The sequence below is a fragment of the Musca vetustissima genome, unplaced genomic scaffold (genome assembly GCF_032173495.1).
Source record: "Musca vetustissima isolate MV318-11 ecotype Yass unplaced genomic scaffold, APGP_CSIRO_Mvet_v1 utg13520, whole genome shotgun sequence".
Taxonomy (NCBI): Eukaryota; Metazoa; Arthropoda; class Insecta; order Diptera; family Muscidae; genus Musca; species Musca vetustissima.
The window spans coordinates 65836-84785 of NW_026886821.1; the positions used below are offsets into that span (position 1 = coordinate 65836).

Here is an 18950-nt window from a genome sequence, read left to right on the forward strand (position 1 = left end):
AGGTGGTACATACTCTATACCGTCATCTTTTATTGGTTCTGGTATACCTTCTTCACTACCACTATTTGATACAAGAAATTTTCCAAAATGCTCCTCCGATTGCGTATATGTCACCAGGTTTCCATTTTCATCTCTACAGGACGATGTACCTGCACCAAAGCCTTCGGTTAGATCACATCTTTGCTGCTATATTAAGGCGAGTGCGAACCTTGCCTGCTACAAGGCAGTGGTGCGAATCCATATTCGCTCCTCGGATCGATCGAACGTCTAAAACACTAAATGAATGCCTTCCATCTATCACAGCATGATCAATTTGATTTCTCGTCGTTTGATTGGGAATTTTAATGTCATGGGCAGGGCAGCGGTCGTACGTTTCTGGGCGATTTGTCTTTGGTACGTTCATGTTTGTCCTCCGTCGGATTATGGGCATAAATAGGACTGATGTAGACGAATTTGTCTTTTATACGGATTATAGAAATTCGCTCATCTACTGGAGTGAATCTGGAGATGAGATCTTTTATTCTTCTGTTAACCATAAATCCGCAGCCAAATTCATGTCTCGTTTCATGGTCTGTCCCATTCCATCGCATTTCCTGTAAGCCAATAATATCGGCTTTGTACTTCTTGATGCTCAACCAATTTTGTTTTGTTCATAGACCAGAAGAGACTGTGAAACTAATTGAATGACCCGGAACCGAACATAATCGAACAGCTTCAAGTACGGGAAGGTCAAACCCTACTTTTGGCAATTTAAAGATGTTAGCCGAATGTTTCCACTAAGGCTGTTGGGATTTCGCATTCTGGATTTCTTCACCGACAATTTGCGGAGGATACTGTGAAACTAATTGAATGACCCGGTTTCTTTTGCGGAGCAAACCAAACACGATCGAACAACTTCAGGTACGTGATTACTCGACAGCCGATGTTTCTTTCCGCAAATGTTGTACTTCATTTTCACTGAGGAAAAATAATTATGCATGCTCCGATCGATTTTAGGTATTTTAAATGTCCACTTCATGGTGTTAACAATGTTCTCTGCGATCGACATAAACGCGATGTAGCCAGATGTAAAAAATAAATTATTATCAATTGTGCTGAATTTTTGCATGGCCCAATTATTTTGGCCACAGACGAGCCTTATTGAAATGTATTGAAAATTGGTCCATATTTAGATATAGCTCTCATATTACCCTCCGATTTATTGTAAATTATGCGCCTAAGACGCTTTGATACTCCCTTCGATTAAGGACAAATTTGCCCAGTAGAGACATCTGAATGACGTGGGTTCTGATTAAATCATAACTCCCATATACGTTTCATTTGACAAATATATAATTTCGTCCGATTTCGTGTAAATCATGTATTACAAAAGGTACATCAGTCCAATCGACACGAATATGTGTTACATCTGTACCTTCCCATACCCACCCTCGTCTGTGGTTGGGGTCATAAAAATGACCATGATGACAACTGCGACACATTCAACAGCATTCATTACATTTGCTGGTCCAGAATGATAGCCGCATACATACTGTATACCTATATTTATAGCTTGATTATTGTTGTTATTTCGATGTGAGCCAATGCAGTTCCGCAGCTACACCTTAGTTAGGAATCAACCATAAAAAACGTTATGGCATATCAAGTTCAGACCTAAAAAAATAACACAAACTTAACTATGTATGTGGATACATAGTATGTATGTATGTATAGGATAGCCTGAAGAAGAGAGGGGCCATCACACAATGTCCACCAACATTAAAGGTAGGTTACCGTCAATTTGTGCGAATTTACAATGTTTTTCATGGTTTTTCTTTATTTCTTCTTCTTTGATTTTACTTTCATGGCGGCAGATTTTTTTGCAGTTCGTGTCATTTTTACAATATTGTTAAGATTTTATATGGTATTGCAGTTCTTCTTCATTATTTGTCATTACAAATGATGTGTATAAAGATATGTGTGGGTTTTTTTGATCCGTAGGGTATTTATAGCTCTATAAGCTACTGATAATTTTTTTTTTTCGGCTGGTTCTCCCACTAACTTATTTTGTTAGTAATGAAGAACAAATGGCTTCCAATTAGTTTTATATTTTTTTATATTTTTCAAAATATTCTATTCTCTAAATTTAGTCCGCTCTTCATATGCTTTTTCTTTAATGGAATCACTTAGTGGACCGCATCGAATCTCAGTGACAACACCTCTAATTAATGATGTACGAGTATGTACATATTTACATTGTGGGTGCACATTCCTACACATGGTCCCACATGCAGTGGGGGTGGGGAAGCATAGAAGTAAGAGCATAAATAAATTCCTGTCTAGGATTTGAAGCAAAGCGAATGGTTGAATTATGGAATGCTGATTGCAAAAAAGTAGTCTGGAAGTGTCAACAAATCTTGACCAAAATGCATTAATGAATGCGAATCTGACTGGGATGGAGATGCAGAAGATCATCACCCGGACGAAACGGCTGAAGCTAGAAATTTTAAGTATGGGTTCTTGTTGGTGTATAGGCGTGAGATTAGGCTGAGCTTTTGGAAATTCGAACTAGAGAAGGGAATTCTGAAACTTTGAATGTGGGCCAATGATGGAAAGTTAGAAAGATGTCCAAAAGGGTTTTTGGAAATTCGCCCTATTAGTGTCCGAAAAGTACTAAACTTTATTAAATTTAGTTCTAATTGTATATATACTTACTTACTTAGCTGGCTTGTGACAGAATATTCGTTCCATAAGCCGAGCTTAAAAAAGATTTCCAGGCGCGTCGGTCTTTTTGGCCAGTTTTCAAATTTGAAGTTGAAATTTTGAAATTTGAAAGATCAAGTGGAAGACAATAGTGCCGAACATGGCCTGTTCGGCAATATTGTCTTCCACTTGATCCAATTCAATCTTATTCGTGGTCTTCCCCTTCTGCGTGATTCACTTTTATATGCCTTTTGAACTGGGGCATCTTTATCCATTCTCACAACATGACCTAGCCAACGTAGTCGCTGCAGCTCAATACGTCTGACAATGCCGATGTCCGAGAATAGATGATACAACTCATGGTTCATTCGACGACGATATTCACCATCAGCGCAGATAGGCCCATAGATCTTTCGGAGAATTGTTCTCTTAAATACTTCAAGAGCTGCCTCATCTGCTTGCTCAAGTACCCATGCTTCAGATCCATATAACAGCACGGGTAGCATAAGCGTCTTGTAGAGTGTGAGCTTGGACTGGCGGGGGATGACCTTGTTTCTGAATTGCATACTTAGATCATTGTAGTATCTGTTGGCCAACATATCCTTCTCCGAATTTCAAAACTGATGTTATTAGTTTTGTTTATGGCGCTACCGAGGTATATAAAATCATTAACTACCTCGATGCTGTAGTTCTCAAGTTCCACAGTAGATCTTTTTGAGAATTTTTCTCTCAAATACTTCAAGAGCTGCATCATCTGCTTGCGCAAGTACCCATGCTTCAGATCCATATAACAGCACGGGTAGTATCAGCGTCTTGTAGAGTGTGAGTTTGGTCTGGCGGGAGGTGTCCTTGTTTCTGAATTACATACTTAGATCATTGTAGTATCTGTTGGCCAACATATCCTTCTCCGATTTTCAAAACTGATGTCATTAGTTTTGTTTATGGCGTTACCGAGGTATATAAAATCTTTAACTACCTCGAAGCTGTAGTTCTCAAGTTCCACAGTTGGTCCGAGCCTACTGGACGTATTGCGCGTTGATACCATCAGCTTGGTCTTCTGCCAGAACCACTTTGGAAGACTCCTTCTTAATTTGTTCAAAGGCGGATGTTACCGCTTGCAATATTCGACTCATAAATGTCGATGTCATCGGCGTAGGCGATTAACATGTGTTGTTTGGGGTACAAAGTGTCATTTCAATTCAGCTTTGTATCTCGTATGACCTTTTAAAGCAGGATAAGGTCACACGACAAGCTGAATCCTCCGAGATGTTGTATTCTACTTGATTTTTCCATCGAATTCGTGGCCTTTCCATTCTGCGTGAACCATCACTTGGCTCGCTTTTATATGCTTTTTGAGTGGGGGTATCCTCATCCATTCTCACAACATGACCTAGCCAACTCGGTCTCTGCAGCTCGATCCGTCTGTCGATGTCGACAATACATGGTTCATTCGACGTCGACGCAGATCGGCCCTTAGATCTTCCGGAGAATCTTCCTCGCAACCACTCCAAGAGCTGTCTCTTACTACCAGTCCCAATTTGGCAGACTCCTTTTCAATTTGTTCAAAGGTGGCTGTTAACACTAGCAATGTTGGACCCATTATATGGAGTGCCATTTCTGTTCACCTTCCAGCAGAATGTTAAACAGATCACACGACAAACTGTCACCTTGTCTGAATCCTCATTCATATTGAAGGGCTCCGATAAGTCCCGTCAAGACTTTATAGTAAATGAATAGGAGGAATATTTCGATGTGTTTTCGTGGGTCTTTTCCAGGATTTGACAGCACTTCATATGCAATGGGAAGAAGACTAATTCCTCTATAGCTGCCACATATCGTCTTGTTTCCTTTTTGTGCACGGGGCACAGTATGGCTGAGGTACCAATCATTGGGCATGCATTCCTCTGGCCAAATTGTACTAATCAGCTGGTGCATGATGTGGAATAGGTCGATTGGTAATTCATCGGCTCCTGCTGCTTTATTAGTCTTCAGCCGATTGATTGCTATTCTGACCTCATCTTGGGTAGATGGTATACACTCTATACCGTCATTATACCATTCACCACACTGTGGTACAGGGTATTATGTCTTTGTGCATATGTTTGTAACAGGCAAAAGGAAACGAGATAGACACATGGTTCCTTTTGAGAATACGCATAGAATCACTTTCTGAGTCGATTTACGCATGTCCGTCCGTCTGTCTGTCCGTCCGTCCATGTATTTTTGTGAACAAAGTACAGGTCGCATTTATGATCCGATTTGGATGAAATTTGGCCCAAGGACGAACCCTATTGAAATTGGGAAAAATCGGTTCAGATTTAGATATAGCTCCCATATATATTTTCGTCCGATTTAATGTAAATGGTGCACCAAAGTCCCTATATATCTTTCGATTTGCACGAAATTTGGCACAGAGTAATGAATTAGGCATAGAATGATGTGTGCTGAGTTTCATGAAAATCGGTTCAGATTTAGATATAGCTCCCATATATAGTTTCGTCCGATTTTATGTAAATGGTGCACCAAAGTCCCTATATATCTTTCGATTTGCACGAAATTTGGCACAGAGTAATGAATTAGGCATAGAATGATGTGTGCTGAGTTTCATGAAAATCGGTTCAGATTTAGATATAGCTCCCATATATAGTTTCGTCCGATTTTATGTAAATGGTGCACCAAAGTCCCTATATATCTTTCGATTTGCACGAAATTTAGTACAGCGTAATGAATGAGGTATAGAATGATGTGTGTTAAGTTTCCTGAAAATCGGTTCAGATTTAGATATAGCTCCCATATATAGTTTCGTCCGATTTTATGTAAATGGTGTACCAAAGTCCCTATATATCTTTCGATTTGCACGAAATTTGGCATAGCGTAATGAATTAAGTCTAGAATGATGGATGCAAAGTTTCGTGAAAATCGGTTCAGATTTAGATATAGGTCTCATATATAGCTTCGCCCGATTTTAGGTAAATAGTCCACTAAAGTCCTTATATATCTTTCGATTTGCACGAAATTTGGCACAGAGTAAAACATAAGGTCTAGAATGTTGTGTGTTAAGGTCTAGAATTATGTGTGTTAAGTTTCGTTAATATATTAATATATATCTTCGTCCGATTTATGGTAAATTGTGTACCAAAGCCCCTATACATCTTTCGATTTGCACGAATTTTGGCATAGCGTACTGAATTAAGTCTAGAATGATGTTGCTAAGCTTCGTAAAAAGATCCATAGCTAGGCCGATTGACACAACGTAATGAAGTAATATAAATTAATCTCTGGCAAGTTTCCCTGAAATCGGTTCAGATATAGATATATAACAAACACGCGACGTCTGTTAAGATACATATGTAGAATATACCCAAAGTGGTGAAGGGTATCATATAGTCGGCCCAGTCCGACTTTACTACTTTCCTTACTGGTCTCATATTGGTTTTGTGGTTTCTTCTTCACCGCCATATTTCGACATACCTCCCAAGGAAGGCTCCAACCCCATACTCGGTTGTAGAAAATTCTAGCTTCTCAAAAATGTCTCCTTAAACTTGCAAGTTAAAATCTCTACTACACTTGAAGATATAGCCGATTTATTGTGTCAACATCATATGAAACGCGTTTTTCTCAAAACATTGCTTTTTACGGATGGCGGGCACATTAACTCAAAAACTATAATTCCAATCGGTTCCAAATTTTAACACGTGATTATTCCCTAGGTCCTCCATTTTGCCTGATATGTACTCTTTCTAATAGTGTTGGAATTTTGAGATTTGAATGATCGGAAATCATGCCCGCCATCGAAAATAGTAATATTGGCAATTTATTTTCATGTATACATGTATGCAAAGTTACAAGTCTTTAACCCATTGTAAGCTCATTTGAAGCTCATCAGAAATCGAGGGTTCCCTTAAGCACAGTGTTCTTAGTAGCCATACCATGCCAGTCCATTCATTATTCTATTTTTGTCATACTACTACGATGTATTTATTCTGATTAAATAAAAAACTTCTTATCAGAAGACCAACTAATCTTTCACATACAAATTGTGCCCCACATTATTTTAATGGCAAATCCAAAATCAGTTGGAGAACAAAACTCCAACATTGAACATCGATAATATATGACGGAATTTACATTATAATATATTAAATAGAACACAAAATAAATAATTGCTTTAAATTACGAAAAGAAACGTGTTTGCTCAAGCTCAAGTGCATTTTTATTAAAAAAAAAGTAGCTAACCTCTGAACACCATAAAAAAAACCAACAATTCTAAAACATGATCTGGTGATTTGTTTGTAAACATTATCAGCAAAGAAAAAGAAAATCGAAGCCAAAGAAATCAAAACAAAATACAATCTAAAATAAATAAATATAAAAATGGGTAAATTTATTAAAAGTGATTTAAATTTGATCTTGAATAAATCTCCAACAAACTGTGTACATTTTTTCAGTACAATGTCGTACGGTTTTGTGGCATGTGGTATTTGTTGGCTTTGCCATAAATTACTTAATATGCATTAATCTCAATATTGCAATTGTTGATATGATTGCGCCATCGCCATCTCGCCAAGCACATGACTTGAGTCCTCCGTCAATGGTATTAAGCAATGTCAATGGTACGCCGGTGGATTTTGATACCAGTAATGCTGCAATGAATTTAAGTACAGATAATCCCATGGAGGTAAGCAATAGGGTCATCATACCCATTTCAAAAATATTTTAGACCATATAAAATGCTTTATAAAGATAACATATAAGATGCTTTATACATGTTCGCTATACGCATGGTACAATAATACAAGGTAATACAACTTGAGGTGAATAATCAAAAATGCAACTATGTAGTTAGTGGCTCGTTCTGTCAAATATAAGAAAAAACATTCACAACAAGTCGTTGTGTTTATTTGACATAATTAAAAATAACAAAAATAATGAAAGGCTATGTCATGGCATAATTACAGAAGGTCTCATTTGACAATGGCAATGCTTTTTAATTTGAGCTCATCTATCAACTTGAAAAATAAATCATGGGACTACCTATTTATTGTGCCATGATTACACCTTTCACTGGTGTCATTATTTCTGTGGCAATTTTGATAGGAATTGTTCTATATTACAGTACGTTTACATTGTACTGGATTTTGTTAATCCAATGCGTTTAAATTGTCAATCAGCTGACTTTCGCTAGCTGGGTGACCTTATTAATATATCTTGCTGTCCAGCTTGTCTATCTAGACGAAATTATTAATGGCCTTTGCCAAAGATGCTGCAAGCAATTTTGGATTCTGTGTGGTTGGTGATAAGAAAACTTCTTCAGAAGAACATTTGCAATGTTCATATAGAGGAAACAAAACATTTTCCGTATGGTGAAGATCCTAGCCGAACATTTCAACCAGACTAACTACATGTTAGTCTGTCCTTCTGTTTATACCCTTCACCACACTGTGGTACAGGGTATTATGTCTTTGTGCATATGTTTGTAACAGGCAAAAATAATCGAGATAGACCCATGGTTCCTTTTGAGAATATGCATAGAATCACTTTCTGAGTCGATTTATGCATATCCGTCCGTCTGTCTGTCCATGTTAAATTGTTAACAAAGTACAGGTCGCATTTTTGATTCGAATTGGATGACATTTGGCACAGCTCATTTATTTGGCCCAAGGACGAACCCTATTGAAATTGGAAAAATCGGTTCAGATTTAGATATAGCTCCCATATATATTTTCGTCCGATTTAAGGTAAATGACACTAAAGTCCCTATATATCTTTCGATTGCACGAAATTTGGCACAGCGTAATGAATAAGGTCACGAATGATGTGTGCAAAGTTTCGCGAAAATCGGTTCAGATTTAGATATATCTCCCATATATATCTTCGTCCGATTTAAGGTAAATTGTGTAGCAAAGTCCCTATATATCTTTCGATTAGCACGAAATTTGGCACAGCGTACTAAATTAAGTCTAGAATGATGAGTGCAAAGTTTCGTGAAAATCGGTTCAGATTTAGATATAGCTCCCATATATAGCTTCCCCCGATTTTAGGTAAATAGTCCACTAAAGTCCCTGGAATTCTTTTGATTTGCACGAATTTTGTTATAGCGTACTGAATTAAGTCTAGAATGGTTTGTGAAAATTTTTGAGAAAATCGGTTCCGATTTAGATATAGCTTCGCCCGATTTTAGGTAAATAGTCCAATAAGGCCCCTGGAAATCTTTTGATTTGCACGAATTTTGTCATAGCGTACTGAATTAAGTCTAGAATGATGTGTGAAGAGTTTTGCGAAAATCGGTTCAGATTTAGATATAGCTCCCGTATATAGCTTCGCCCGATTTTAGGTAAATAGTCCACTAAATTCCCTGGAAATTTTTTGATTTGCACGAAATTTGGCATAGAGTAATGAATAAGATGGAGAATGATTCGTCCGATTTTATGTAATTGGTGCACCAAAGTCCCTCGATTTGCACGAATTTTGGTATAGGGTACTGAATTAAGTCTTCAATGATTTTGCTAAGCTTCGTGAAATGGTCCATAGCTAGGCCGATTGACACAACGTACTGATGTAATATAAATTAGTCTCTGGCAAGTTTCCCTGAAATCGATTCAGATATAGATATATAAAAAAACGCGTCATCTGTTAGGATACATATGTAGAATATACCCAAAGTGGTGAAGGGTGTCATATAGTCGGCCCAGTCCGACTTTACTACTTTCCTTACTGGTTTTCTTTTGTGATCACGATTGAGATCAAAATATTTATGATTTTTGTATGTTCGGTATTGAAAGTAAGATATATCGTTGCATGTATTTGAGCGCGTCTTCAACCGAATTCGCTGAAATTTGCAACATTGGTTCCTAATTGCGTATAAAATTTTTCCATTAAAAAATATAAATATAGGTCCACTTTTTCTGGTAACCCCCCTAAAAAGGTACCCCCTAATTTTCAGTATTTTTGTGGGTTCTGATCGTATTTTTCGACTGAATTGGCTGTAATTTAGTACAGCCAAATCTCTCCACTAAAAATTATAAATATAGCTTAATTTTGTCGGGTAGCTCCCATATAGGGGCACAGCCGAATTTTCGGTATTTTTTTATGATCCGATTTGGATGAAATTTGGCACAGTTCACTTATTTGGCCCAAAGACGAACCCTTTTGAAATTAGAGAAAATCGGTTCAGATTTAGATATAGCTCCAATGTATAGTTTCGTCCGATTTTATGTAAATAATGCACCAAACTCCCAATATTTGTCCTATTGGGACAACATTTTGCACATAGTACTGATTTAAGTCCACACTGATGTCTACGAAGTTTTGTTAAAATCGGTTAGATATAGCTCCCAAATATAGTCTCGTCCGATTTTATGTGAATGATGCACAAAACTCAAATATTTGTCCGAATGGGACAAAATTTTGCACAGAGTGCGGAATTAGGTTCGGAATGATATCTGCGAAGGTTTGTTAAAATCGGTTCAGATTTGGATATAGCTCCCGTCAGGGACGTAAGCACGGGGGGCGGCCACCCCCGTCCGACTTTTGAAATTTCCTTACTGGTTTCTCCCCCATACAATGATACCTCCTGAAGGAATGAATTGGGATTCAAAACAAAATTATTGTGTTCGAAATTGACATATATTGTTCATTAATTATGCATAGACCTCATATAAATATAACCCCAAAAATTCGATAATTCCTACACTATGTACTCAATATGTAATCCTCCTTTAGGCATAGCCTCAGATAACTTTGAACTCTAAATTGCAGTAGTTTGAGGATTTTATACTCTACCTTGCGTTATCAGTATCAGTCCTCGTTTTTGGGATTTTCAGATTTTAGGAAAAATCCCCATTAAAAATGTGTACACGAAGTACATAATGATTTACATAAATCCGTTTGTAAAATTATACCGATAATTTGGTGTATTGTTTATTGTCATTGCAATTGCAGTATTCCTATGGTGGAGGGTATCCAAAGTTCAGCCCGGAAGAACTTAATGCTTTCTTTACTTGTATATTATTTATTTTTTATTATTTTTTAATAAAAATAATAATAATTATTATATAATAATTGTTATTATTATTTTTTCTTATCAATTTAAAAAAATGTGCTTATTCATTCTCCCTTCGGTTATCTCTGTGATAGAATTCAACATCAGTTGCAATTTCCAAAAATTATGTGGAATATTTTTTGTTTACTTTAGATTTAATCGATTGACCACAGACACATGCTAGGTGTTTGTAAGAAAAAAAACAGATTGTTTGGACGTTATCACTTATCGTGATAAAGCAAAAAAAAACTACTTATTATTATTTTCCCATGGGCCGCTTCAGGTTAAAACAATCCAACCAACTTATCAATACAATAAACTGGCTAATTTTGTTGATACATTAAGGGCATAGATGTTTAATAACAGTTAAAAAGTTGGCGGAACTTTTTATACTATCTACCATGAGATGGACAACATTTGAATTTTTGGTGTGAAACAACAATGAGAATAAAAACTGAAATTAAAGTCAATTAGATTAGATGAGGGCTAAAAAGTGGACCAATATTCCAATTTGGTTGAAAAACGAGTCCCAACTTCCCAATAAGGATATATGGACCTATATTGATATGTTTTTTTGTAGAAAGATTTACTGCTCAATTAGAACCCATACCCATATTACAACCATTTCGTTTCAAAAAAAATGCCAAACATATCCTTTTTGGAGAGGAGTGGGCCGATCTATTCCCTTTTTCAATACAAAACACCATAGGAATAGTCAAAAAATGTCTAAGCCCTACCTTAAATATTGCGAGCTCTCACGAGATTTCAAAAGACAGACAAGCGGACATTGCTAAATCCATATAGATTTTTTTCTGATTAAGAATGTGGTCTAGGTAGATTAATGCGAGGTGTTGCACACGGAATGAACAATTTAACATACACTTCACCTTATGGTATGCAGATATGGAGCTATAGTCAACCTAATATTACGAAAAAAAAAACATACAATCAAAAACTGAAGAAAAATTAAAAATAGTTTTTAAACAAACTCTCTCAGAAATAATTACAACCCTCTTTTTGCAGGAATCTCCTGGGTCAAGAAAATTCCAATGGAACGAACATCAACAGGCTATGGCTTTGGGTTCATTTTACTGGACATATTGGTTAACACAAATACCCGGCGGTATATTGGCCAAGAGATATGGTACAAAATTGGTGTTCGGTCTGTCAAATGTTATTAGCTGTTGGATATGCTTTCTAATTCCTTTGGCTTGTTTTGTGGACTTTAAGGCACTCCTTCTAACAAGGATCTTACAAGGTTTACTGACTGTAATTACATATAAAAACATATAATTCATTTATCTAATTATATAATTTTGTTGTCTCTTAGGGTCTAACCTGGCCAGCTATGCACCATATGGCTGGCAAATGGATACCACCGAATGAGCGAAGTAAATTTATTACAGCCTATTTTGGTAGTGCTGTAGGCTTAGCGCTGGCATATCCTCTGTTTGCCTGTGTAATACATTGGTTTTCGTGGATTTGGGTATTTCACATAACAGGAATTGTGGGCACCTTATGGTGGTTTGCCTGGTTATATTTAGTCTATGATACACCGGCCCAACATCCACGAATTAGTCCCAAAGAATTGGCTTATATTGAAAGATCACTGGGAAGTTCGGTACAAAATAGTCATAATCTAAAAACGCCATGGTTCGCCATATTTACATCAAGACCCGTGTGGATGAATGTAATTGGACAATGGGGTGGCACATGGAGTATATTTACCGTAATGACTCAGGCGCCAACATATTTTAAAATAATTCATAACTGGGATATAAGAGCGGTATGTATTAACATATATAAATTTTTGTAATGGTTATATTCGATAACTTTTCCAGTGGGCTTTGCTCTTTCGGATTTCGATCTCTTTTTCTGTATTTTGGAGTTAGCGAACAACATCCATTAACAAATCGATTGCCTTCTTTTATATCTCCATTGTATTTATTGATTTCATTTCAGACTGGTGTCTTCTCTGGATTCCCACATATTCTACGAATGTTATTCGCCTATTCTTTTTCAATATTTGCCGATTTTCTATTGCGTAATAATAAAGTGAGTCGTACAAATGTTCGAAAATTGGCAACATCAATATGTAAGTAATCGTTATTTCCTAGGGTACTAATCAATGTGCAAATTGATTTAAAAAGACTTTTTAAAATCGGTCTGCTATCCTCCAGAAATTATAATCATTATACCCTTCACCACAATGTGGTACAGGATATTATGTCTTTGTGCATATGTTTGTAACAGGCAAAAGGAATCGAGATAGACCCATGGTTCCTTTTAAGAATATGCATAGAATTACTTTCTGAGTCGATTTACCCATCCGTCCGTGTGTCCGTACGTCCATGTATTTTTGTGAACAAAGTACAGGTCGCATTTATGATCCGATTTAGATGAAATTTGGCACAGTTCACTTATTTGGCCCAAGAACGAACCCTATTGAAATTGGAAGAAAATCGGTTCAGATTTAGATATAGATCCTATATATAGTTTCGTCCAATTTTATGTGAATAATGCAACAAGCTCCCAATATTTGTCCGATTGAGACAAAATTTTGCACAGACTACTGAATAAGGTCCAGACTGATGTCTGCGAAGTTTTGTTTAAATTGGTTCAAATTTAGATATAGCTCCCATATATAGTTTCGTCCGATTTTTGTGAATGATACACCAAACTCCCAATATTTGTCCGATTGGGACAAAATTCAGCACAGAGTACTGAATTAAGCCTAGACGGATGTCTGCAAAGTTTTGTTAAAATCGGTTCAGATTTAGATTTACACGAAATTTAGCAGAAGGTATTAGATTGAATGTAGAGTGATAACAAAACACAAATGGTGTATGCAACGGTTGCTCAATTAGGTCCATGTGTTTTTATGAGAACTATATACCATACATAATTTTACTCAATTTCATACAAATGGTACACCATTGGATTTTTGGGTCTGGCCGTTTACAATGCAATTTTTCATTGATTTTTTCAATTGGTTCAAATATCTATCTAGATAGCACATTTAATTTCTATTAAATTCTATGTCAGTTCTATCTGCAGTATTTTGTAGATATTAACATCTCTTGTATGTAGCCAAAGTGGTGAAGAGTATCATAAAGTCGGCCCCGTCCGACTTTTGAACTTTCCTTACTGGTTTTGATTGGAAAAGTGAAGTTCCTGACCTTATAGTGGAGGAGACCCATTTTTGATATAGGATTTTAAAAATTTTAACAATAATTTACGATACAATAATTTAAGGTAGTACACCTTGAAGTGATTTTCATAAAATCTCAAAACCCCAAAACGCATTTTTGGGGTGGAGAATGTGTCCTCCAAATACTACAATTTACAGCGCATAGTTTGTATCACAATACCTTCCTTCACCCTAATTATTAAATCGGTAGGTACTTTTACATAGGGTCTAGGCCATTTAGGCATTTAGCAGGGCGATATATGGATATGGTATCCTCCAACCAGATTACTATCTCGATATCGTCGGAAGGTAGAATGATTATAACCGATATTTAACTCGACAAAATCTTCTCAGAATTCCATACTTTGTAGGGTATAAATAGATAATTCCGAGTACAGAACATCCCCCATACTATGTTGGAATTCGACTATACGGAGACAACCCAAAACGTGTAAAAATCAGTTAACTATTTTAATATAAAAAAGTTGGTTGATTACCAAATACGACTACAAAATACAATATTACAGCGAATTCGGTTGAAAAACACGCTCAATGCCTCAAAATATCGAAAATTGGGGGATCCGTTATATGGCGGCTACCGGAAAAAGTGGATCTATTTTAAATAATTTTTGATGGAAAGATTTGGTACCCAATAAGAACCCAATGTGCCGAATTTCAGCGAATTCGCTTGAAAACGCGCTTAAGAACCCCAAATTACCGAAAATTGGGGGTATCGTTATATGGGGGCTACCAGAAAAAGTGGACCTATATTCATAATTTTTGTGTAGACATTTAGTACCCAATTTGATCCCATTGTACCAAATTTCAGTCAATTCGGTTGACCGCAAAATACAGAAAATTTAGGGGTGCCGTTATATGGGACCTATGCCTAAACGTGGACCGATATAGCTCATCTTCGAACTTAACCTGCTGCAGACAAGAGACAACCCGATGCAAAATTTCAGAACCCTATCTCAAATCCTTCAGAAGATAGAGTGATTATAACAGACGGACGGACGCACATGACTAGATCGTCTTAGAATTTTACCCTGATCAAGAATATATATACTTTATAGGGTCGGAAATGAATATTTCGATGAGTTACAAACGGAATGACAAATTTAATATACCCCCCATACTATGGTAGATGGTATAAAAACGTACTGCGGGTAATATTAATTTTTCCTAAAATGTACATCATTTTATGAGAAGGAAGTGGACCGATAATTTCTACCTTTATCTAGGTTTCGAAAGTATATTAAGATGCGTAATGTTTTGACAAAATCGGCTGTTCCATTATATTACAACTAAATTAATGTAAATATTTTTCCATTTAAAGGTTGTTTGCTCAACGCCGTGATGATGATTGCCTTGGCATATTTTGGCACCAATCCCATATTGGCCATAACATTTATTTCGCTGGCTGTTATGTTTCAAGGTTCTGGAACATCTGGACCACTGTCATCGATGGTAGATATAGCACCAAATTTTGCCGGCATAATATCGGGTCTCTGTGGTACTGTTGGTAGTATGCCTGGTTTTATCTCGGCCTATATTGTGGGTGTTGTGACCTTTGAGAATGTAAGTAAGTTATAAGTTATAACCCCATACCATTATATCTTTTATTTTCTAATTTTTCTTAGCAAACATTTGAGGCTTGGAGAAATGTCTTTCTGATAACTGCTGGTGTACTAATTGCATGTGGAACATTGTACTTACTATTTGCCGATTCCTCATTACAGCCGTGGAATGCTGGATATTCAAGTTCTGCAGTACATGAAAATGGTATGAACGATGATGTTGAGAATATTAAGCAGGAGAATAAAATACTAATGAAAACAAGTAGTATAAAATAAATATGTATGTATATACCCAAACAGAAAATTGTCATACTTTTTTGTTTTATTAATTACTGAATAGTGCCATTTTGAGATATTGTACTTAATTAAAAAAAAAATGATATTTTATCAATAAATAAAGGAAATAATAAAACTATTCTGTTACATTATGCAATTACTCGCAAGTAATTTATTTTGTATAATTTATATTTTAATATAAAAACAAATGCAAAATATTTAACATCACAATCTATATATGTATACATGAAATTATATTGTCTTTACAATTCCCATGGTACACGTCCCAATGGACTTGATTTCCAATCATCATCTATATTAAAACAAAATAAACAATTTTAGACATTTAAAAAAATATATGTGTATGTATATTTTTCTTGCGTACCTTCAACTTCTGTCCATAGTCCATAGGTTTTAAAATTACCACAATTTTGTCCAACATCTTCATCTATTACTTCTACATCCATTTTTGTTATCTCATTATTTTTCAGTTTATTTAATAAATCCTCGGCAGTGTAGACATCATTATTTTCTTTAGGAGATTTTTTAGATTTTTCATTATCAGCCTCAATATTTGCATTAAAATAGCAATCGATTAATTCGCTAAAAGTTTGCACTTCAGTGCCACTTAATTCCGGTACGATAAGTGGTAATATGCTAAAAAATAAAAATAGAAGTAAATAAAAATTAAATTATATTATAACGAATATTTAAATGTCGTTAAATATCGATTATTTATAGTCTCCCCCATGAGGTGGCGATTTCGGTCGGACATTTTAATGGGAATTTTTTCGGTCAAGAGTTTTTTATCATTTGAGAAACTACAATGATGACACTTAGGAATTACGACAGTGATCAAAGGTAAAATTGAATGGGAGGTTGGAAATATCTAAAATCGGGCAGGAGCCTGAGGGCTATGGTAAAATATTGAGCTACAGGATGTATTTTATCCTCTGAAAATCCTCAATGTTTTACTATAGGAAAATTCTCAACATTTTCCGTGATAACGATTTTTATTCTCCAGGAATACGGATTCCCAGTATGGGGTTTGAAAATTGTGGCTAATCGTTTAACAAATTGAGAGCTGTATACATAGGTGGTTGTACAAAACGTGGACTGAGATATTACTACATATCTGCTTCAGATAAACATAACTGACGGATTCCTTGTAATGACGATGAAATCAGGATAAATACTATTATTTTCTAAATAATAAAGCCACTGTTTACGCTATACTGAGTGTTGAGCAACCCAAAAAACCGACACGCCCTTAGTCATTTCAAATGTGTATCAAATTTAATATTCAAAAAATAATCCGACTATTTTCGGCTTATAAACATAATTGTAGAATATACGAATATTTACTCAAGAATTGTGGTCCAAAATTATTTAGATCCCATATGATCCAAACACGACTAAAACGTTTAGCATAAAAATATTAAAGAAAACTTTCCAGAAATTCAGTAATTACATATTCCAAATTGTACCTACCCCTTCAGAATGGGTGCGGTATAGTCGTTGGCTGCCTCAAGTCGTTCTTCCAGGAAATCTCGTTCAAATACCCACACCCATGGTCGTCGGAAATTATCACCAAAAAGTAAGGTTTTCTTCATACCAACACCGCTATATATATACAATTCTCGGGTACCCTCCGATATTTCTGTTAAATTATTTAGAGAAAATGATGGCTCTCTAATTGCGGTATTCTAAAACAAAAAGAAAAATATGATTACTAACTATACAAATATTTTGTTTTCAAATATAATCATACCTCATCCATTTCGGCTTTGTACATTTGTTTGCATTGGCGAAATGCTTTGAAACCTTTAATTATTTGCACCGCCCAGAAGCTTGCCGATGCTCTCTTATTAGCCTCAACAATTGGACTTTCAGCAATATCAATTAATGCATAGAATAAATCATCCAAAAACCCGTGTATGGCTAACATGCGGAATAATGTTTGATTGACGGTAATTAAAGATTCCAATTCTTTAGCGGAATCATCAATATTGGACACAGAGAAAAAATAACGCATACGTAATAGAGCTCCAATATAGATTGTCGATACATCTTTAATGATAACATCACGTTTCACCAAAGCATATAGTTCCTTGGCAATGTGATCGAAAACATCTTGCAATTTTTCGAAATTGTTTTGCTGATAGTATTCCTTTAGGCTGTGAAAACGTTTTCCATGTACATGGCGTTTCAGTGTCTTCATATTAGTGGCCCCCTTCATATGTCCCTCCAAGGCGGTATCGTACAGTTCAAAAAGTGCAGATACCTTGTCATCAAGTTCAGTTCTGTCTTTACGCCTGATACGTGTTGCATCAACATCACACATACTATCCAGCTGCGATCGCCAGTAGTAATCGTGTAACCAAACAATGCAATATTCTGCTGTGTTTCTCAACACCTGTAACGGAGGCAATACCTGACCGTGGGCACAGATGTGTCGCAAATCCACCACAAACGATTCCAAACCCAATTCTTTGGCAGTTTGATACATTGTTCGCATGTTATGCGTTTGCATTATTGACGACATGAAATTGAAGAATCGGGTAAATGCATTCGCATACAAAGTCTGTAAATCTTCTGCGGAATATATTGTTTCGGGGTGATCTTTTTGCTGAACTTCGACAATGACAGCTGTCGCCAAAACAGCTGCCGGACATTGTGTACTGCGTCTCAAATTCCAAATGCGAATCTGAGAAAGTGCTTGTTGCCTCGTTGCTGCCGAATAGTTTTCACCAAATAACCATTCATATACTTTGTTAAATTCGGAACTAAATGAGAAATTTTATAAAAAATACAAATTATTTAAGTATCAAAACGAAAACACGCGAACAATGAACTTACCCATTTTTCCACGGCCCCACAACTGTTCGCCGTTTTGTGCCTTCCTGAGTTACTGTCTCTAGAGAATCATTAGCAGGTGGGTTTTCGGTGGCACTATCGTTTTTATCAAAATGCATTTTGTCTTGTCTTTAATTCAGGACTTAATTTAATTAATTAATGTAATTCATTAAAACAGTGCCACAATATTCACTCGATTTCAAATGCCAATTCCAAAGCGTATTCCTCGAATAAATTCTAGTTTTAAATCCAGTGGATTTTTTTTTTAAATATGCGCAATCGAATAGCAATCATGGGTCCAGCCAGTAAGATGAGGCAAAACAAG

The 18950-nt window shown here is 36.0% G+C and overlaps 2 protein-coding genes across 2 annotated transcripts; one reads left to right on the plus strand and one right to left on the minus strand.

Annotated features, from left to right (window-relative positions):
* Positions 1–1745: 1745 nt before the first annotated feature.
* Positions 1746–15769, plus strand: LOC133334302 (sialin-like). The gene is made up of 7 exons (XM_061542593.1): positions 1746–1764; positions 7131–7360; positions 11747–11992; positions 12054–12509; positions 12686–12818; positions 15253–15494; positions 15557–15769. Exons 1-7 carry the CDS (start codon positions 1746–1748, stop codon positions 15767–15769), a joined length of 1539 nt encoding a protein of 512 aa, XP_061398577.1.
* A 263-nt stretch (positions 15770–16032) lies between these two features.
* On the minus strand, positions 16033–18744 carry LOC133334304 (uncharacterized). The gene is made up of 5 exons (XM_061542594.1): positions 18629–18744; positions 17541–18555; positions 17261–17475; positions 16155–16426; positions 16033–16082 (listed from the first exon to the last, which is right to left on the minus strand). Exons 1-5 carry the CDS (start codon positions 18742–18744, stop codon positions 16033–16035), a joined length of 1668 nt encoding a protein of 555 aa, XP_061398578.1.
* Between the last annotated feature and the right edge of the window lie 206 nt (positions 18745–18950).